We start from the raw sequence: 19,986 nt of genomic DNA on the forward strand, positions 1-19,986 counted from the left end.
GCGACGGGTCCTGCCGAGGGGCAAAAGCCCCCTCCAAAACGCTGTGGCCATGGTGGGACGGGGCATGTGTGAGCCCCAAACCCCTCATGGGGCTGTTAAACGCGTTTGGTGCTCGTTGCGGGCTTTGACATCCCCAACATCCACCCCTGTTGACAGAAAACCCCACTTTTACCCCCAAAACCAGCCCCTTTTCCCGCTGGGAACAGGCGCTGCAATGGGAGGATTCCTGCAGCCTCGCAGCTCAGTCCCCTCAGCCCACACGTGCTAAAACATCCCTCAGGATGCTCCTCCGGCTCCAATTTTAGTGGTTTTAGCCCCAAAGTGGTCCTTAACGTGTTTATAACCAATAAATTCACGGCATCACGCTCCGCTGCAGCCCTCCCTAAGGATAACGCACATCCCCATCGCCACAGAGGGGCAGGAAACCACGAAACCATCGGGTTTTCCTCACATTTGGAAGGAAAAAACCCCACTTTTCCAGGTCTTTAATGAGCATTTTACACTTTGCAAGGTGTTTTTTTCGATTTCCGCCCAAAACCAGCATCGCTATTGCCACCAGAGGGCCCCGGCCCCTGTGCCGAGCTCTTTCCTCCCTCTCTCCTGGCTTTTTTTCCCTGTAATTCCTTCCTTCCTTCCTTCCTTTCCCCCCCCACCTTTTAACTCTTATTGCTCGGGCTACCGGAGGGACCGCGCCGCCGCCACCGCGCCGCATCCCTGTGCCCTCGCATCCCCCCCAACACACACACTGCGGCTTGTTTTGGGGAGAAAAAGGGGGGTTTTGGGGGCGTCAGAAGGGAGGGGGGCATCTATGGGCTTTGCCGACAGCACCTCCCGAGCCGGAGACCGCAGGTAACGGGGTGGTTGGGGCTTCGGGTGTGAAAGAGAGCGGAAAATGGCTCCGTTTTCATCACATCCCTTCGCTTTCCCCTCCATCCTTCCCTTCCTCTCGCCTCCCATCCCCTCCGCGGCGCCCGCACACATCGGGCTTACACTCGGTGCCTGGATGTGCTCATGGGGAAGGGTGGAGAATAAACCCCCAAACCCACCAAAACCACCCCAAAACCTCCTTTAACCCGCTCCAAAACCACCAAAACCCTCCCAAAACCACCCAAAACCACCCCCAAATCCCCCCCTAAACCCCATCCCTGCTGTCTTCCTGCAGGCGTCCGTCCGTCCTTCCCCTCTCCTTTCATTCAAGCGGGTGGGTTTGGTTTGGGATGGGCTTTGGGAGCCGGGAGCGGAGGTGCCTGTGAGGATGGGTGCTATTGATAACCCTTTCTCTTTATTCTATCAGCAGGATGGCAATAAGTGAGACGGTGATGAGGCTTCGCTATAAAGGAAAGGAATAAAGCAAAGCCTGCGGGAGGGATCGGCTTGAAATCACCCTTTTATTCCTGGTACCAGTAAGTGAGCACCTTCTGCACATCCAACCTTTTCCCAACCTCCATCCTCCACAGCTGGAATAGCTGCTAGGCAAATAGTGACTATAAACCAAGACACGTTGGGATCCTGATACACCTACTGAGCAGAGGGGGATGTCTCTGTGTTTCTCTTTTCCCCTTCTGTTTCCTTCTCATTAATTTTGGGGGAAAACAGTGTTCATCAAGTATAAAGTTCCTGCAGGATCTGGGGAAATACAGGATGGGGGAAAGGAGGGAGGCGTTTATGAGCTGCCTGTTACCGTGCTTCGTGCCTGGTTTTGATTCACCTTTCTATTAGTTTATTAAAGAATAGTAATCTATAGATTATTAGAGAATCCACAGGTCGATAGAGGCTTCTGCACCAAGATTTCAACCCATAGGACAGCGGCTGGTCCTGCTCATGGGGGTGACCTCCTTCTTTCACCAGCCATGGAGCCGTACGTGCTGCTGGACCCGCGACAGAGAGCGCTGTATCGCGACGTGATGCAGGAGAGCTACGACACGCTGATGGCGCTGGGTGAGGAGCATCCCCCTTCCTGCAGAGGAAGGTTTGGGATGGATGGAGGATCCGGCTTGGGGATCATCATGCTGGGGTGAGGGCGATGGGTCTCTCCTGCCCCGTGTTGCTCATCCCCTCTTCTCTTTGCCAGAATTCCCTGTCTCCAAGCCCGATCTGCTGCCCCGCCTGGACCATGGGGATGAACCGACAGCCCTGGACCTCCACGTGCCCAGGGACACTCCAGCTGCAGGTGAGCCTCTGGTCATGCCTTGACCACAACGGGGACAGAGCCTCCTGCAAGCGTGAGGGTTTCCCAGTGCTCACCTCTCCCCACAGTGGGCAAAGCCAACCACATCCATGGTGGGTCAATTGCCACGTCCACGTTGATGGGAGAGAGGAGTGATGGGGCTCAGAGATGCCTCTTCCAGAGGTGCTCACATGGAAGAGTGTGTCCTTTTCCTACCCCCTTCCCATCTCCCCATCACCGGGCGAGGCGATGACTCCTGCCTGGGTTGTGTCTGTCTCTTTGTGCCCCACAGAGGATGGAGCAGGAGCGGAGCAGGAACCCCCTCAAGAAGAGAAAGAGCCCAAAGAGGTGCAACCCGCGGGCGAGGAGCATCCCCCGAGCCCCACCGAGGCTGGGGTGAAGCCGGGCGGCAGCGGGGACCGGGGGGACACAACCCCACAACCCAGCACCACGTGCGGGGAGTGCGGGAAGAGCTTCAGCCACAAGTCAGCCCTGGTGAAGCACCAGAAGATCCACAGCGGCGACCGCCCGCACGAGTGCCCCGACTGCGGCAAGTGCTTCATCCAGCGCTCGGACCTCACCATCCACCAGCGGGTGCACACGGGCGAGCGCCCCTACGCCTGCACCCACTGCGGGCGCCGCTTCAGCGTCAGCTCCTCCCTGCTCACCCACCAGCGCACCCATGCTCCTGGCGGCCACAAACCCAACCGGTGCCCGCAGTGCGGCCGCAGCTTCGCCGACCCCGGCGCCCTCGACCGGCACCAGAAGAGCCATTTGGGGGGGAAGCCCTATGAGTGCGGGGTGTGCGGGAAAGCCTTCGCCTGGAGCTCGCACCTCGAGCGGCACCGGCGCATCCACACGGGCGAGAAGCCCTTCCAGTGCGCCGAGTGCGGGCGAGCCTTCGCCTGGAGCTCGCACCTCGACCGCCACATGCGCACCCATGCCGCGGCCGCCACCGGGGAGGAGGAGGAGGAGGAGGGTGAGGAAGCAGCGGAAGAGCCCCCGCCGCCCCCCCAGAAGTGCGCGGATTGTGGCAAGCGCCTCAACCACCAGACAGACCCGCAGCGCTTCAAGCACAAGGGCACCCAAACGCTGCCGAGCAGCAGCAGCCCCCCGCGGCCCCATTGCTGCGAGCAGTGCGGCAAATGCTTCTCGCAGAGCTCCAACCTCCTCAAGCACCAGCGCGTCCATAGCGGCGAGAGGCCGTTTCCGTGCCCGCAGTGCAAGCGCTGCTTCCGCTGGGGCTCAGCGCTGGCCAAGCACCAGCGCACCCACAGCCAGCAACAAGCCAAAGCCCCTGAGGAAGCCGGCACCAAACCGTACCCGTGCGGGGCGTGCGGGAAGCGCTTTGGCTGGATCTCGCACTTGGAACGCCACCGCCGCATCCACACCGGGGAGAAGCCGTTCCGCTGCGGCGAGTGCGGGCGAGCCTTCGCCGTCAGCTCCCACCTCGAACGGCACCGCCGGGTGCACACGGGCGAGCGGCCCTATCGCTGCGGCGACTGCGGCAAGAGCTTCGCCGTCAGCTCCACCTTGCTGGCCCATCGCCGCAGCACCCACAGCACCCAACCGGGCCGGCCCCACGCCTGCCCCGAGTGCGGCAAAGGCTTCAGCACAGCGCCCAGCCTGGAGCGGCACCGGCGGCTGCACCGCGGCGAGAAGCCCTATCAGTGCGGTGTGTGCGGCAAGGGCTTCGCATGGAGCTCGCACTACGACCGCCACCGGCTCAGCCACACCGGAGAGAAGCCGTTTTCCTGCGCCCACTGCGGGAAATGCTTCGGCCGCAGCTCCCACCGCAACCGGCATCAACGTGCCCATGCGGAGCGCGGCGCCGGGAAGCAGCACGTCTGCCCGGAGTGCGGCAAAGCCTTCGGCCTCGGCGCGGCGCTGGCGGCTCACCGGCGCCTGCACAGCGCCGGCACCGGGCGCTGCAGCCCCGTGTCCCTGCTGCCATCGGCGTGGTGGGACGTGGAGAAGCGAGGGGGGACCCCGACCCCTCCTGAGCTCTGGCCTGAAGAGCCCGGCGCCGTGTTCCAGCAGCGCCCTGTGCCTTCCTCCTCACCCTCCTCCTCCTCCGCGGCCCCCCGCGGCTGGGCGGCCAAAGCTGTCCTGCCCCACACCATGGCATGGAGAGGTGGGGAGGGGGACACCATGCAAAGTGATGCCTCTGCCCCCCAGGAGCACTGGGCTTCCCTGCCTCCCCCCCCCAGCTCCTGAGATGGGGCCATGGGGTGCTCAGAGCCTTTGGGGATGCCCCATGGTGGGTGTCTGGCCTGTCCCCACCTCCCCCCAAAAGATGGGGGGGGCTCAGGATACCCTGTGGTGGGGAATGAGGGTGACGTGGTGGGGAGGGGGCATGGGGTGTAGCAACCAGCATAGGGGCTTTGGGGGGAAAACCAAGAGAGGAGGAAAGGGATTTGGGGAGGGCTGGGTGATAATTCAGGGTGATGGGGAGACACCGCTTCTCCCTATAACCCTCCTCATCCTCTGTACCGGTGGGGCTGGAGGGGAGTGACACAGCTCGGGTGCTTGGGAGGGGGAAAAATCACCCTTCCACGGCTGGCTTTTGAGGGCAAAGAGCTCAGAAAAGAGCCACGGGGGCCTGCAGCAGTCACCAGTTGTGTTGTTTCCTGCCTGGGACCCCCCAGATGCCGTTTGGGATGCAGGGAGCTGGGAATCCGGAGAGTCCGGGATCCCTCAGCTCGGGATAGCAGGTAATAAAGTAGAAGGTAGCTCAGCCAAAAGCCCCTTCGCACGTCTCAGCGTGGTTTTGTCTTTGGAGAGGGGGGAAGATGCTCGAGGTGTTTCCCACCAGGAAAAGCGACGGAGCCCGGGATTGGGGCACAAGGAGAACAGACACAGGCAGCTCCTGTTTTATTCCTCGCCCCACGCCGGTGCTCTCAGCATCGTGCCCTCTCCATGGGTGCAATGCGTCCCCTTCTCCATCCTGCTGGCAGCGAGGAACAGGCACAAACACCACCATATTTTGGCACAAGAACCAGCCCCGGGTTCCCCCCATCCTTTCCCAGTGGAGAATTCCACCGTATCCCTCAGGAAGAGTCTCCTTCTCCCCCGAGATGTCCATTGGGGTGCAGCCACTCCCATCGCTGCTGGGAGGCATCAGGATAAATCCCTCCCTGGTGCCTCACAGCCCCATCACCCACCCGGTGCCACCCTCCAGCGCCTTCAATGTCCTTTGCTTTGTCCCCAGGCTGTGTTTTCCCTTGGGATCAGCATCCGCGGTGCTGATGGAGGGATCCGTGTCCTTCAGGGCTCCTCACGGCCGCCTCCTCCCACAGCACCCAGCGGCTTCTCCCCCTCCATCCGCGTCCTATGGAGGGGGAACGGAGCCTTGGGGAGGTGGCTGCGGCGGTGCTTGGTGAGGTGGGAGCTCTGGCTGAAGCCTTCCCCGCACTCGGGGCACTCGTAGGGCTTCTCTCCGGTGTGGACGCGCCGGTGCCGCTCGAGGTGGGACGCCCAAGCGAAGCCCTTCCCGCACTCGCTGCATGTGAAGCTCTTGTGCGCCGCATGGCCCCGCTGGTGCGCCAGGAACGGGGGAGCCTCTCCGAAGCGCTTCCCGCAGTCACCGCACTTGTAGGGCCGGTCGGGGGAATGGGTTTTGCGGTGCTGCAGGAGATGGGCTTTCTGTGCGAAGCGCTCCCCGCAGCTACTACAGGGGAAGGGCCGCTCGCCCGTGTGCACCCGCCGGTGCCGCTCCAGGTGGGATGCCCACACAAAGCCCTTCCCGCAGTCGGCACAGCGATGGGAATGCTCCCGCCGGTGGCACCGCTGGTGCCGCGCCAGCGCCGGTCCGGCACGGAAGAGCTTCCCGCAGTCCCCGCAGCGCAGCGCTTTCTTCCCCAGGTGAGTGCGGCGATGCCGGGCCAGGTCCGAGCTCTGGCAGAAGGTCTTGCCGCAAACCGGGCAGCGATGGGGCCGCTCGCCCGTGTGGCTGCGGCGGTGCTTGGCGAGGTGCGAGCCCTGGCTGAACGCTTCCCCGCACTCGGCGCAGCGGAACGGCTTCTCCCCGGTGTGGACGCGCCGGTGCCGGGCGAGGTGGGACGCCCAGACAAAGCCCTTCCCGCAGTCACCGCACTTATGGGGCTTGTCGGCGGCGTGGCCCCGACCGTGCGCCGCCAGCTCGGCCGCGCCGGCGAAGCGCTTCCCGCAGTCGCCGCACTTATGGGGCCGGTCGCTGGCGTGCGTGCGGCGGTGCTGCAGGAGGTGCGAGCTCTGGCTGTAGGTCTCGCCGCACTCGGGGCAGCCGAAGGGCCGCTCGCCCGTGTGCACCCGCCGGTGCCGCTCCAAGTGCGAAGCCCACGGGAAGCTCTTCCCGCAATCGGCGCAGCCGAACGGGCGCTCGCGCGCCGGAGCTGCCCCATGGAGGGGTTTGGCACGGTCCGGTTTGGGGGCTCGGGGGGTCCTGGTGGCCCCGGGAGGCGCCGCTTTGTCCGGGCGCTTCGCTTTGCGCCTGTTGGAGCCGGGGGTTTGCTCGCTGTCGGGGCTGCGGGAGGAGCGTGCGGCCGGCTCCCCGCGGCTCCCCGCTCCTGCTCCTTCCTCCGCTGCTTTTCCGCTCACCAGCCCCTGTGCTGCTGGGAAATGGGGAAAGGAGGAGAAGGGCAGAGCGTGGCCTCGACCGGAGCTGGGAGTGGCGTTTAAATCAATGGAGGAGGAACAGGACTCCCCTACACTTGGTCACCCAGGGGTGATGTGATAGATCCCAGTTTGGATTGGGAGCGCAGCGATGCTGAGCACATCCCGTTGCCCATATTCCCAATTAAATATAAACGTGGAGAGATCAATAGCATTTTCCTTTAAATTAAGGAGAGGGTTTGGGGACATCCCAAACCTGGATTCATCTTCCCTCCCTTATGAGCCCTTTGCTTCCCTGCCAGAAACAGGGAAATGAGAGGAAGGGAAAAGGGGGGGATGTTGAGGAAGGAAAGGGGACGTTTGTGTTTGCTCACCAAGGGACATCAGCGTCTCGTAGCTCTCCTGCATCACGTCCCGGTACAGCGCCTTCTGCCGCGGGTCCAGCAGCACCCATGGCTCCATGGTGGGGACGAGGAGGGTTTCTCCCTCCGTTCCTCACTCAGGGCTCCCCAAAATCCCCTGTGGGCAAGAGAAACCCCTCGAAAGGAAGGAAGATCCCCTCCTCTTGCCTGGGTTGGGATGCTTTTCCTGGGGTTCCATGAGACATGTTGGGGTGTGTTCCCTCCATCCAGGACATCCATGCAGCAGCCTGGGGACAGGAGGGTCCCTATTTTCCCAGCAGACCCCATCCCACAGCAACCTCTGCCTTCCTCCTCCTGCATCCCAGTTCCCCCAGTCCCCATCTCACTGGGAATCCACCCTCCCAGCAGCACTGAGGGGAATGGGACACATCCCTGGAGCTGGTGCCCCATCCCTGCGGAGCCCTGGCAACATGCAGGGCTCCGTCTCCATCCTCCTTATCCACTGTCCTCTCCCTTATCCCCTTCTCCTGCTGGGAACACCCCAGGGCCGCATGCCACAGGCTCCACGCTCCGATGAGGAGCAGCAGCTCATCCCTGTGCAGGGTCCCCCCGTTACCTGCAGTCCCGGATCAGGACTCACTGTCTGGAGCCTCGGGGAGAAATGTCCTCCCTTTCCAAGCTGCGAGGAGATGGGGATGCACAGACCCCCCCTTTGCACCCCGAGGCCCTCCCAGCCTCCCGACAGCAGGGCACAATGGAGGCGATGCCGGGCATGGATTTGCTCCGGAAGCCCAAGCCGGTATCCGGGAGAGAGGAGACGCTCCTGGGAAGCAGCATTTACCCAGAGCCCTCTAGAGGTATCCCAACCCCGCTTCCCGCATCCCCGCAACCCTCCTGCCCCATCGCCAGCATTCCCCCCATGCAGTTTGGGCTGCTGCAGCCTTGGCTGAAACTCTCCCAAAGGATCCCAACAGCAGCAACAGGGATACTTTGAGTATCGCAAGCATGGGAAGCACGGGAAGGGGATGTGGGTCTGGCATAACAGAGCATCCCCTAGGTGGGAGAGGGGGATACCCCCATCAGCATCAGGGATGGGAGCTGTGCAAGCAAGAAATGAGGGTTTCCACCCGGAAAAGTGGCCCAAACAGGTTGGTTCCCCCACTCCCAAAGCTCCAGGATTGGGAATCATGCACTTGTAGGTGGGAAGGAGGGGGAATTCCCACTTACCGAGTTATCCCTCCTGGCTGCCTTAAAAGCAGACTGTGAAAGCCAAGGAAAACAGAGCTCTGCAAACAGGGAGGAGAAGAAACGCAGCCAGGGATGAGAGAGGAGCCTGGATTTCTGCCTCCAAGGAATTCCCGGAGCCTGGAAACCATCTGTACAGTCGGTGCACGGGGTTTGGAAGTGGTTTAATCCCTCCCTGACTGGGAAAAGCTGGAGTGAAGGGGAAGGAATCATTTTCTTTTCATTTGCTTTGGAAAGAGCACAGGGATGGGGAATTATCCCTAAATCCTAATGGGATCTAGGGACATCCTAATTATCCCTAAATCCTAATGGGATTTAACCCCTGCATCCCCAAAGGAGGACACTGAGCAACCTGAGCATGGGAGGACACAGGAAGGGGCTGGATGAGCTGGATCTGAAGGCAGAGGGGAGAAGGGGATGTGTTTGGAGCAGGAGATGCGCAGTGGATGCTGGTGTGGGGCAGAGCCCTGTCCTGCACCAAATCCTGAGCCAGAAGCTCCGGGTGATGGGCACAGGGAGGGAGGGAGAGACCCACACGGATACTCTGCTTCCCAGTCCAGCCCCAGCCCCTTTACTGGGACCAGTGCAAGGAGCAGAGAGAGGGAGCACCATCCCCATGCATGGGGTTGAGCCATGAGAGGGCATGGGGAGACCTGAGCTGCTCCCGGGACCTGGCTCCTGTGGATTAGCTGTGAGTTATCCCATTCCTGCACCTCCTCCTGGACCAGGAGGTCCCCAGCTGCCAGCAGTGGATGGTCAGGATGCAGGAGCGGAGGTGAGGAGCATGTTTTGGGGCTGAGCTGGGGAATCCTTGTTGGTTTAGCATCCTGTGACCTGCAGGTACTTTGATCCCAGCTGGATCAGCGGCAGCTCCAACCTCCTGCAAGGGCTTCACCACCAGCTCCAAGCTCATCACCACCAGCACAACCACACCAGGGAGACCTCCTTCCTTTACGGTGTATTTGGAAAGAGCTTCACCCAGAGCTCTAAATTCATCACCCACCAGCAGCTCCACCATGGCCATGGGGTCCTGTACATGAGCGGCTCCAGGTCCCACACTGTGATGCCAGCGCAACCAACATGAAGGGAGCTCCAGACACCACCACACTTTGGAGCATCACCCACCCATCTCTCACCTCCTTGAACACCAGAATGCACCAAACCCATAAGCACAACCCCTCTTGTCTCCTTCTCCCAGGCAACGAGGCAGACACGGAAAGCTCCCCATGGCGAGAGGACAGGTTGTTGTAATTCAGTTCCCGTAAGAAGATCTGCTGGACGTGGAGGAGCCAAAATACACTTCACCTTTCATAACCTTATCCACAGCAGCCCGCAGCTCCGAGGTGCCGATGAAGGAGCCGCGGCGCTGCCTCCTCCAGCGGTCGGCCTCGGTGATCAGCCCCTTGCAAAGGCTGCCCATGGAGATGTTGATCAACCTCTTGGCCTCCACTGACATGCGCCGGGCTGCTGGGGACAACTGGTTCAGCAACCTGGAGATGTACCAGTTGTCAGATCCCTTCTGGAACCAGCCATTTAATCCTTTGGGAGCCGCTTTCCACCGCCGGGCCCGAGCCGGAGCCTTTCCCCACTTCAGCACAGGCTTCGTCCGCTGGACTTTGGGCTTCCTCCTCATCCTCCTCAAGGTTTTCCCATGTCTTCTGGTGACAACAGCCATGGGGTGTCCGTCAGGCTGGGGGCTCCTCTGGATGGGTCCCACCACGTCACTTACATAGGTGGATGGATTCCAATGAGGGCTCAGACGTGCAGCCCAGGGTTGGCCGACTGCAGCAAAGCCCTTGTGACGTAGCTCAACCTCATCCACAATTTGCATAGGGATTTTTGCCTGAAGAACGTGGAATTGCACCAAAAGAACATCTGCTTTTGTTCTGGCTTAACCCCAGCGAAAGCCCCACAAATTTCTCACCACATCCACTTTTCCTTCTGCGTTTCCTTGTGGAGAAACAACTTGGTTTGGGGTCTTCCTTGGTTACTGATTGCGCTCACTCAATGATCGATGTGAGGAGGGAAGTTTGTCAGATCTGGAGCTAAACCTGGGAATTTCAGGCTTTGCCTTTGTGGGGCAACTGGAGAAACATTGGGAAAAAGCCTCTGAATGGACCACTTTGGAAAGGGACAGGGGAAACTTCCAAGAAACAATAAGGAGAAAAGTGGCCAATTTGGTTATGGAATAAAAATAGGAAATAAAACCGATTTGGGGTTCGATTAAACTAAATCAGGGGGTTTTAGCACCATGTGAGCAGGCGCTTCTTGTTCCATCTTTCTTCCACTTTTTGTTCCTAGAGGTGATGACCAACCTGCAGGTGGGATCATGCCCTGTTTCAGTGTAAATCCAGCTGCTCTGGCTCCTCCCAAAAAGCAAATCCTGGTGTTATCCTGAGGGGGCAACAGAGAAAAGGGGGTTATTGCTGCAAAGAAAACCCCAAACTTGCTGCGAATTAGGGGTGGGGCAAAGGAGCCAGGGAAGGGCGGGATGTGGATTAACTGCTGAGGATGAGGAGGGTGAGGAAGGCTCCAGACGGTGTCAGGATGGCCGAGTGGTCTAAGGCGCCAGACTCAAGGCTTTGCTTTCCCTGTCCTGGGAATTCTGGTCTCCGAATGGAGGCGTGGGTTCAAATCCCACTTCTGACACATCTTTTCCTCCTGGAAATTAAACTTGATATAATCTATTGCAATCATTCCCCCACCCTTCCGGAGGGAAAACGCCGATTCTCCGCTTTTTTACCCCAAATCCTCCCTGTTGTGCCCATCGCGTCCGTTCACCCATTGCAGAGTGCAAGGGCGGGAAATCAGTGCCAGCGCTTCCCTGGTGGTCTAGTGGTTAGGATTCGGCGCTCTCACCGCCGCGGCCCGGGTTCGATTCCCGGTCAGGGAAACTTCCTTTTTCTCCTTCAACAAAATATCCCCCTCCCTTTTTCTCCCGTCCCTTCTGCTGAAACCAATAATAGGCTTTTCCGCAGCAAATCCAACCCTCAAAGCACACACAGCGATGACAAACTCGGTTATTCTAAAAGCGATTGACACACTTCCTGCTCAGGCTGCTCCTTTAAAGAGCCACCGCTTTGTCATGGGCAATACCTTGGTGAGGGATGGGTTTAGCACATCTGGGTATCGCCATCACTATCCTTGGGCAATTTTGACCAGTGGGTCTTTTTTCCCCTGCGCACAGCAATTCCCATCATCTGCTGGTAATTAAAATACATGTATTTAATATATCAAACAATCTACTTGCAGCAAGGTGGCCCTGGAAGCCCATATTAAGGCAAAACCCACTTACAGATGCTCACTAATGAAACACCCAGCCCCACATCATCCCTCCCTACCAAAGAAACCCCTGACACCACCAAAAGCTGCTTTTGGAGCTTTATTGCGATGCCCCATTGACAATTTAGATCGACAAACTCCCCGCTCTTGGTGCATTGCTCAGGTCTTCTTCAGCAATTGAGGTGCTTTAATCCCTCTCCCTTGGGGTTCACCCATCCCAAGGGAGGAGGAGGAGACTTTTTCTAGTGCCTGCTTCTGAAGGCCACCTGCTTCCACCTCCTCTTGGGCAGCACGGACCGCAGGGCACCTTGTACATGCACGGGGCCGACCACGGCCTCGCGGCTCTTCCTCCGCAGCCGCTCGGCCTCGCTCGACACTTGCTTGTAGATGTCCTTCACGAAGCTGATCATGAGCCCCTTGGCCTCGCGGGAGAGGAACCGTCCGGATCCTTTGGCCTCCTTGAGCTTCTTGGCATCAAAGCGGAGGGAGCGCTTTGACTCTCTTCTCCTCTTCTTCATGGGACGATGCTTTGCCTGGTCTGAATTCTTCCTTTTCTTGGCCGCAGATGTCCTGCTGCGGCTCTTGCGTCTGCTCCCATGCTGGAGGCTCCTTTTCTTCTGGGAGCTCCTTCTCTTCTGGGTAGTCCTCTTTGTTCCCTTAACAGACACCACGGCAACAGACACCATGGCTCAGCCTTGGCCCTGCACTGCCCCGACCTCTTGAGCCCGCAGACCCCCCTCCAGCTCCCCTTTTTATGCAAGTGAGGATGCAAATGAGGAGCAGTTCTAAGCCCAACCATTGGCCAAGAGAACAACATCTCCCACCAGTTCATAAAGGATAGAATCCTGGCGGATTCCATCCTGGCCATGGCAACCGTGGTGCTGGGGTGCTCATCCTCCCAAGGAGAATCTTCCACCCAACCTAAGAGCTATCCCAGAGCATCACCCCAACCTCAAGAGTTGTGTCTTGCAGTTGCACAACCAAGGACATGCTCCATCTGTCCTGGGAGTCTTTTGGATGAGCAGGAAATGAGTTGCAAGGAAATTCTTTGAAAGAGCATCTTTCCTCACTAGAAACTTCCTGCACATCTCAGCCCCGTGTCTGCTTGTGACGAATTGCTTCACTAACAAATCCACCCGGGTTTTTCCCTCCCCCTGCTTTACATACACGGCTCATTCTTCACGTCCACCTTCAATGTTCTCACACAACTCCCGTGCTTCCTCCAAGCTCCTCCATGCACTGTCAAAGGCACGGTTGATGCCACATCAACATCTACCTGCTCTGGTGCTGGAGGACCAAACCCTGACTGGTTTTTCTCCTCCCTTCATTAAGAAAAAAAACACATTAAAAGCAGAAGACAATTATTTGGAAGCAAATGCTTGTCCTTTCTTCACCCGGCCCACGCTGGCTGATTCGATTCGGCTTCCATCCCTCCCATTGTCCTTCTCCAAGCCTCATGTTGTAACTGGTTTTAGGTGGAAACTCGGTTTCCAGTAACCTTCAGGGAAGCGGCAGAGAGGAGCAGGAACATGGGAGGAACTCCTTTTGCAACTGGTGGCATGCAGCGCTTAGACAATAAACCCTGTAATTTGGGGTTAATCCTAGAGCAGCTTGTCAAGACATGTACTGATGTAGCTTTTTATCAAAACAAGATAAACCAAACTGCCCTCCCTCCAAACCCTCCAGAACCATGTGCACGCACTGGTTTCATCAGGTAATCCCCAAATCCCCCATGAAGAATCATTGCTTCATGAGAAGAGATAAAGCATGTTGCTGAGTTTTCAGTGTAGACACCCACAGGTATCAGGAAAACAACCTGGTAATCACGAGCCAGTACAAAGTCAGGCACAAACTAAAGGCTGGTTGGGATCATTTTGCAGAAAAATGGTGCTTTTGCCTTTTCCAAGTGTTAAACCTGGATCGAACCGGTGGATTCTCTTAAATGGAGACAAAATCCTCAAGGAGAACGTGCAACCCTTTGGTTTTCCTTAGGAGGAAAGTTTCCCAGATGCTCATCACCCGATTTTAATGACGATGAAGGGGAATTCGTGGTGAAAGCAAGTGAACCGGATGTGAGGAATCAGTTCCTTGTTTTGCCTTGATGCAGGCAGAGATAATTCCTGGAATTCACCATCGAGAAGGTCAATCTCTTCCATAACGCCCATCCCAGCAGCAACACTGCGAAGATGGTTTGGGAGAAGGTTAAATCAGACCGAGCTGCCTGCAGGGCCAGGCTGTCGTGGACCACAACAGCTCCACTTTGCTGTAGGAGCATCCACACTCCACCACAAGAACCACACCATGGCTTCAACCGAGGTTGGAAAAGCACCACAAGACCCCAATGTCTGTGTCATGAGGCCACCAGGACACAGATCCCACGAATGCAGATGTGTTCGGTGGTTCCTGCTGGGTTGCAAAGACTAAACCCCTGATCATCAGTGACTTGAGCAATTTGTCAGCACCGTTTCCCCAAAGCCCAGAGTGACCCAGAGGGAACTTGGTTTGTGAAGCGTGGCTTCATGGAAGGCGTAATGTACGGGAAGTCCAGGCAATGCTCCCAATCCTGACCTCACCCTGGTTCTGCAATCCACTCCTCTGGGGCACTATCTACAGCATGAGACCAATGTAACATCACAAGTGGGCACCACCACCAGATCTTTCCAAAGCACCATGTCCCTTGCCATGATTCCCCAAAACTCCACTCTGGGAGTTGCACTCAACGATCCATAGGTTTCCCTTCCACCTTAACTTAGTAAATCCCCACACTGTTGCTGAGAGGTCAATGGGATAAAGCCCAGCCATGAGCTTGGCTCGAGCTGCTGCAATCAAAGAACTAATGGAAGCAGCACTCAAAGAAGACAGAACAAATCAAGATTAATAAGACCAAAGCTGCAGCATGGCCTCAGCCCTCCTGTCTGGGAAGACACCCAGACATCTAAAGACCAGACTCCTAATAGCACAAGGGAAGGAGTTTGCTTCTGCTTTGATGCACGTAGCTCTGGGCTCCAACGCAGGGAGAACTGAGAGCATTGCAGGGAAGGAGACGACTGTTTCATGAAGAAAACACTACTGAGAAGAGCCAGTGACTACTGAGGCTGCAGGGAAAGCCCCTTCTGTGGGGCTCATGTCTACCCTGGTGCTGAGGTCACCCCTCATGGGAAGCACCACCATGGGGTTTCATTTCCTCATCAAACGAGCACATCATCTGATTAACTGTAAAGGACAGAGGCATAAAGCAAAGAGGAGATGGGACAAGATGGTTTGGAGGGGTAGTTTGTGGTGGGTTTATACGGTTTTAGGAGCACCGCAGCCTACACAGGGTTGAGTATGTTCATATGGTGGGTAAGACATGGTGAACCAGCCAAGGGATGCTTCCTCAGGTTGGTTTATGGTGCTTTGGTTGGTCAAAACTCTCCATTGTGGACAAATGCTGGTACAACTCAGCCACTTTTTGCCATGTCAGTGAAGGCATCTAAGCCCTTGATCTCCTCAGTCCTAATGGAGACAGGATGAAGCCAAAACTGTCCATAAAGTGTCCTTACATGAACTGTCCTCTGGAAACGTCCATTCCCACCGCCAGAAGGGCGTTCTGGATGCTCAGAGCTCTCCCTGGGATGCAGAACGAATCCCGCCCACATGAGCTCAGATCCCACCTTGTGCAGCACAAGGAAAGAACCAAACCTCCATGTGAGGTTGGGGAGTTCTCTGCCCTTCGTGGGGAGGGTGCGGTCACCTCCGTGTGTTCCGATGATCACAACACTTCCCAAAGGCACCGGAGACTCGGTGGCTGATGTCCAAACCCAGTAACACCAGTGAGGAAAGACAAGGAACCCGTCAGAGGAACCGGCTACGCTCAATTGCTGGTTCCCCTTGGTATGACAAATCGCTGCTGTTTCCAGGCCCTGATTGGCAGGTTTCCTTCCGAGCCACCACAACTATGTTGCCTCTTTTTTTTTCCTGAAGCTGGCATATAAAATGAAAGCAAATCTCAGCAGAAGACTGATCTTCCCGCTGGAAGGATGACTGGGACCGGTGAGTGGCTCTCCCTGACTTTTGACCTCTCCCATTGGGCTTTTCCTGCTTTTCTTTCATCTTCAATGCCCCTTTTTGGGGTGGTTTTGGTTTGGTTTTCACATCTGCCTTTTGTGTCACCTCCTGACAGCGTAACCACAAACCTCCCTTCCTCCAGCTCAGGGTATTGATTGGTCACCCGGAGCTTGACTTGGCAGCCACTATGGGCAATAGGACACTTCTCTTGCAGGTTTGGGGTATGGGATGCTCCTGGTTGTGCAGGGATAGATGGAAACAAGCACAAGCTCAGAACCTCCAGGAACATTCCTGGAGGACATCAGGTTGATGGTTTTTCCCCACAACACAAGAAGGTCTGGAGGGAAGATGGAGATCCATCCCTCCAGATGGGAAAATCCCATTCCAAAGGGATTTTCCAGAAGGGAGAACTACCCAGGGTGGGATTGCAGAACCTTTTCTTTCATGGTCTTTTATTCCCTGAAAGGAAACCGGCTGCATTCGGGGGAAGGAAAAGAAAATGAAAGTTATTGTAGTTGTTTTGGAGAACTGAAGCCAAAACTAGCGAAATCCCAGGTTTCTGTTCAAAATTCCTTCCCCTGGGATAATGTTGTGTCTGTTGGGGTAGGAATGGTTGTTCCAGATGGGCTGCAGTCTTATCTGATTTAAATAGATAAGCTCTATCACCTACCATCATCTGGCTCATCTGTCCAGCTCTCTATGCAACACTGTCCACCTATCAATGTGCTATTGTCTTCTCCTCCTCCCCACTGCATCCAAACTGCCATGGATTACTAAGGCACAGGAAAGGGCAACTGGGACAAGATCGGCTCAATTCTTTGCGAGGGGCACTAATTACTCTTCTTCATTCTGGATTCTTCACAGCTTGTTCAAAGGGGCTCAAACTCATTGGGGGAACTCACCACAAAGAGAACGTGGATGGGAAAGAAATGATCCATGGGCCTGATTTCTCCTTAAAAATCATATTTCCTGACACTACTTGACATCTGGCATCTTGTGAGACCTGCTGATGCCATAGGAAATAACTATGCCAGTTGACTTGGATCAGGTTGATCTCTTTGGGGTTTGGACACCAATGTACTTGGAGGCAACCTGTGCTGTCACCTCCCTCCTGGGCAGCCAGGAATGAACCTGCATGCTGATTGCCAAGTGCCTTCTCTTCTCTTGTCTCCCTAGTCCTCTTCCAAATACTCCTGCTGGCAGGCCTCCTGAGTGCCAAGAGGTTCCCATGCTTCCCTGACTATTGTCTTCACGACAAGGACTACGAGGAGCTGCTGGACATTGTCAAACATGGGCTGGAACCTGCAACTCATCCAGCAAACGTGGTCATCGTTGGTGCAGGGATAAGTGGGCTCACAGCAGCGAAGCTGCTCCAAGATGCCGGCCACAGGGTCAGTGGTTGCTTGAGACACAGGAGTGCCTTTGGGTCTTGTTTTCCTGCACTGAGGGTTTTCCAATGTGAAGGGGGAGAAAGGAAAAGGAAGGAAAAGCAATTGGGCGCCCGCGATTTAATCTGATTGAGGCACAGGAGGGGAAGAAGGGGAGCTTCACGCCAAGCAACTCCTTTAGATGGTCTCCAAATGAACGCAAGGGAGGGGTTTGGATCTACAGATGGCTCATTTGCCATCCAGAAGGGGCCTGTCCCACCCTATGGCCCATGAATGCTGCCTGTCACCGTGCTTGTGAACTTGCTTTGTAGGTGCTTTGCTTAAAATAGCTGCATTTCCTGAACGTGTGCAATCTCCACCCATCTCTGGTTGTAGGTCACTGTTCTAGAGACCAGCAACCAGGTTGGTGGCCGGATCAGGACATACCGCTCTGAGGACCAGGACTGGTACGTGGAGCTGGGACCCATGCGCCTGCCGAGCAAGCACAGGTAAGGAGGTGTCCTGCTTCACAGCCATGACCAGGGGAGGAACCAACCTGCTTGGAGGAGCAAGGCTGAGGCTTGAGATGAGGGCTTGGGTATGGGTGTAGGACAGCAAGAGGAAGGGGCTGTGTGCCCCAGAGCTTTAAAGGGATGAAAAGCACAGAGTCACCTGCGTTTGAGCTAGGGGAATAAGGACCTCTCATCTCAGCGGCATGTCCATGCATGGTCACGCCTCTAGTCTGGAAATCACAACATCAGGAGATGGATGAATTCCCATCAACTCTGATGGAGAGAGGGCTCTGTGAGAAGGTGGAGTCAAACAAGGCTTAGTCATCAGCCAGGATGTTACGGGAAGAGGCTGTGGGTGAGCCACCAACCACATCACATGCCAAGGAGCTGTAGGGAGAGAACATAAGCCAAAAGGCACCTTTCTCCGTAGCCCCATGGCTGCTGCATTGAGCAATGGCAGAGCCTGGAATAGCCACAATCTCCACTCACAAGCCAACATAATACATGACTACAGCAACATACTCGAGGGGAAAGTGCCCTTTTATGCTCCTAATGCTTTAGGGGCCGGGTTTTGGGGTTGGTTGTTTGCAGCGCTTGTCCCCATGTGCTCTCCTCTCTGCCAGGCTGGTCCGGGAGTTCATCAGGCAGTTTGACCTGAAGCTAAACCCCTTCATCCAGACCGATGACAACACTTGGTACCTGGTGAACGGCACTCGGGTAAGGGCTAAGGAAGTGAACAGGAACCCCAACATCCTCAAGTACCCGCTGAAGCGATCGGAGAGAGGCAAGAGTGCCAGCCAGCTGTACCGAGAAGCACTGCACAAGGTATGTGCCCACAGGGAAAGGGAATCCTCCAAGAGACATTGGTGCTGCTTCCTCTGAGCTGTGGTGGGCCCTCATCTGCTCAACGGGTTGAGGAAGACTCAGCAATGAGTTGAGGAAGAGTAGGGTCCTTCAGCACGGAAGCCAGAACGGCTCATTTGGAAACAAGAACAGCTGATTGAACACCCTCTTTATACACGTTCCTTTCTCTCGAACACTCACCAAGCCTTGGCTGAAGCAGAAGATGCCACATTAAGGCAATAATTGCCCCAAATTGAGGCCCAAGCAGCAGGATCCATTAGCTCAGCTCCAGGGGTCACCAAAGCCTGGTAAATCCTAACAGAATCCAGGGAAGCGATTTGGGAATGTGCTTTTTTTCCTCATTAATACATCACTGTTTCCTCTCCAGGCTTTCAAGAAGTTCCAGGCTACAGACTGCAAGGAGTATCTGACTAAATATGACTCCTTCTCCACCAAGGTAAAGGTCTGGGGCTTGAGAGTAAGTTTATTCCCCCCTGATTCTTAACCTGCCATCCCTGCTTGGAGAAAGGATCTGGGAATTCATCCAGATTAACCATGTTCCTCCATCATGGCTCTCCCCAAGGACTGGAGAGGATTTACTGAGCAATCCACAGCATCTTCATGTGGCCCCACTGCCTCAGAGCGGGTGCCCCAAGCCACAGATCCCTGTTCATTCATCTCCAGAACTTCTGTCCTGCTAAACCAGAGGAGACATTGGTCTCCTGCAAGAAGCTGCTTCTGGTCTGGGCTTTAAGCAGATCAGGAGCAGGAACGAGGCAGCAGGGTGTGAATATGGGCTTGGGATATGAAGCACTGAGCCAATAACATCAGGCTGTGTGTTCTTCCTGGCTTTTCTAGGAGTATTTGATCAAAGTAGGCAATCTGAGCCGAGGAGCAGTGCAGATGATCGGTGACCTCCTGAACGAGGACTCGGGGTTTTATCTGTCCTTCCTGGCCTCGCTTTGGGACTTTGACACCTTCTCTGATGAGAGGTAAGACCACGTCTCTTATGGCAAACCCCATTTTGTGCTGGGCCGCAGCAATCCACCAGAAGAGATGTCAGTGGCATTTAGCTGAACGGGAATCGCTCCTGACTCAAAGGGCCACCAAGCTCTGTTCTAGCATCTCAACAAGACACCAGGTTTTACAGTTCCTAAATCCCGATGTTTTTCCCTCACCACCTTCTTCTTCTCCTTTCAGTTTTGATGAGATCACAGGCGGATTTGACCAGCTGCCCAAAGCCTTCCAGAGAGCATTGCCCAACATCATCCAGTTCAATTGCACGGTGGAGAAGATCATCACCAAGGGGAACAAAGTCCACGTTTATTACCGTGCTCCGGACACCCTGGCCCCAACCACAGTAACTGCAGATTACGTCCTTGTCACCTCCACCACCAAGGCCACCAGGCACATCCAATTCCTGCCACCCCTTTCTCCGCCGAAGACCCATGCCCTGCGCTCCATGCACTACGCGGCCTCCTCCAAGATCGCCTTGGTTTGCTCTGAGAAGTTCTGGGAGAGGGACGGCATCCGAGGGGGACAATCCGTCACCGACCGCCCTTCCCGCT

General features: G+C 56.2%; 3 protein-coding genes and 2 non-coding genes across 12 annotated transcripts in view; 4 read left to right on the forward strand and 1 right to left on the reverse strand.

The window, feature by feature from the left end:
• Positions 1-426: 426 nt before the first annotated feature.
• On the forward strand, positions 427-4,918 carry LOC115618865 (zinc finger protein 436-like). Of its 6 annotated transcripts, none has more exons than XM_030510807.1 (5): positions 427-481; positions 1,295-1,403; positions 1,849-1,938; positions 2,072-2,170; positions 2,460-4,918. In XM_030510807.1, the coding sequence occupies exons 3-5, from the start codon at positions 1,851-1,853 to the stop codon at positions 4,382-4,384; spliced, it is 2,112 nt and encodes a 703-aa protein (XP_030366667.1). In that variant the 5' UTR covers positions 427-481; positions 1,295-1,403; positions 1,849-1,850; the 3' UTR covers positions 4,385-4,918. The 6 variants fall into 6 exon arrangements, with proteins under 6 accessions (XP_030366667.1, XP_030366668.1, XP_030366665.1 ...); XM_030510808.1 differs by having other exon boundaries at positions 439-481; positions 1,298-1,403; XM_030510805.1 differs by lacking the exon at positions 427-481 and adding an exon at positions 563-849 and having other exon boundaries at positions 1,298-1,403.
• A 106-nt stretch (positions 4,919-5,024) lies between these two features.
• Positions 5,025-7,918, reverse strand: LOC115618875 (zinc finger protein CKR1-like). 3 transcript variants are annotated; one of them, XM_030510834.1, is made up of 3 exons: positions 7,739-7,918; positions 7,135-7,279; positions 5,025-6,756 (listed from the first exon to the last, which is right to left on the reverse strand). In XM_030510834.1, exons 2-3 carry the CDS (start codon positions 7,220-7,222, stop codon positions 5,435-5,437), a joined length of 1,410 nt encoding a protein of 469 aa, XP_030366694.1. In that variant the 5' UTR covers positions 7,223-7,279; positions 7,739-7,918; the 3' UTR covers positions 5,025-5,434. The 3 variants fall into 3 exon arrangements, with proteins under 3 accessions (XP_030366694.1, XP_030366692.1, XP_030366693.1); XM_030510832.1 differs by having other exon boundaries at positions 5,025-6,759; XM_030510833.1 differs by having other exon boundaries at positions 5,025-6,759; positions 7,135-7,918.
• A 2,990-nt stretch (positions 7,919-10,908) lies between these two features.
• On the forward strand, positions 10,909-11,016 carry TRNAL-CAA. Its single transcript has 2 exons — positions 10,909-10,946; positions 10,971-11,016. It is a non-coding gene; the product is annotated as a tRNA-Leu (tRNA).
• Positions 11,017-11,188: 172 nt separating this feature from the next.
• TRNAE-CUC lies at positions 11,189-11,260 on the forward strand. The gene has a single exon. It is a non-coding gene; the product is annotated as a tRNA-Glu (tRNA).
• Positions 11,261-14,180: 2,920 nt separating this feature from the next.
• IL4I1 (interleukin 4 induced 1) overlaps positions 14,181-19,986 on the forward strand; it is a 6,532-nt gene continuing 726 nt past the window's right edge. Inside the window, exons 1-7 of the mRNA XM_030510778.1 lie at positions 14,181-14,197; positions 16,847-17,087; positions 17,460-17,572; positions 18,199-18,400; positions 18,807-18,875; positions 19,277-19,410; positions 19,619-19,986. The exon at positions 19,619-19,986 is cut by the window's right edge and continues 726 nt beyond it. Of these exons, the coding sequence (XP_030366638.1) occupies positions 14,181-14,197; positions 16,847-17,087; positions 17,460-17,572; positions 18,199-18,400; positions 18,807-18,875; positions 19,277-19,410; positions 19,619-19,986 (1,144 nt within the window). The remainder of the gene's footprint in view (positions 14,198-16,846; positions 17,088-17,459; positions 17,573-18,198; positions 18,401-18,806; positions 18,876-19,276; positions 19,411-19,618) is intronic.

Source organism: Strigops habroptila, unplaced genomic scaffold (genome assembly GCF_004027225.2).
Source record: "Strigops habroptila isolate Jane unplaced genomic scaffold, bStrHab1.2.pri NC_044299.1_ctg1, whole genome shotgun sequence".
Lineage (NCBI taxonomy): Eukaryota > Metazoa > Chordata > Aves > Psittaciformes > Psittacidae > Strigops > Strigops habroptila.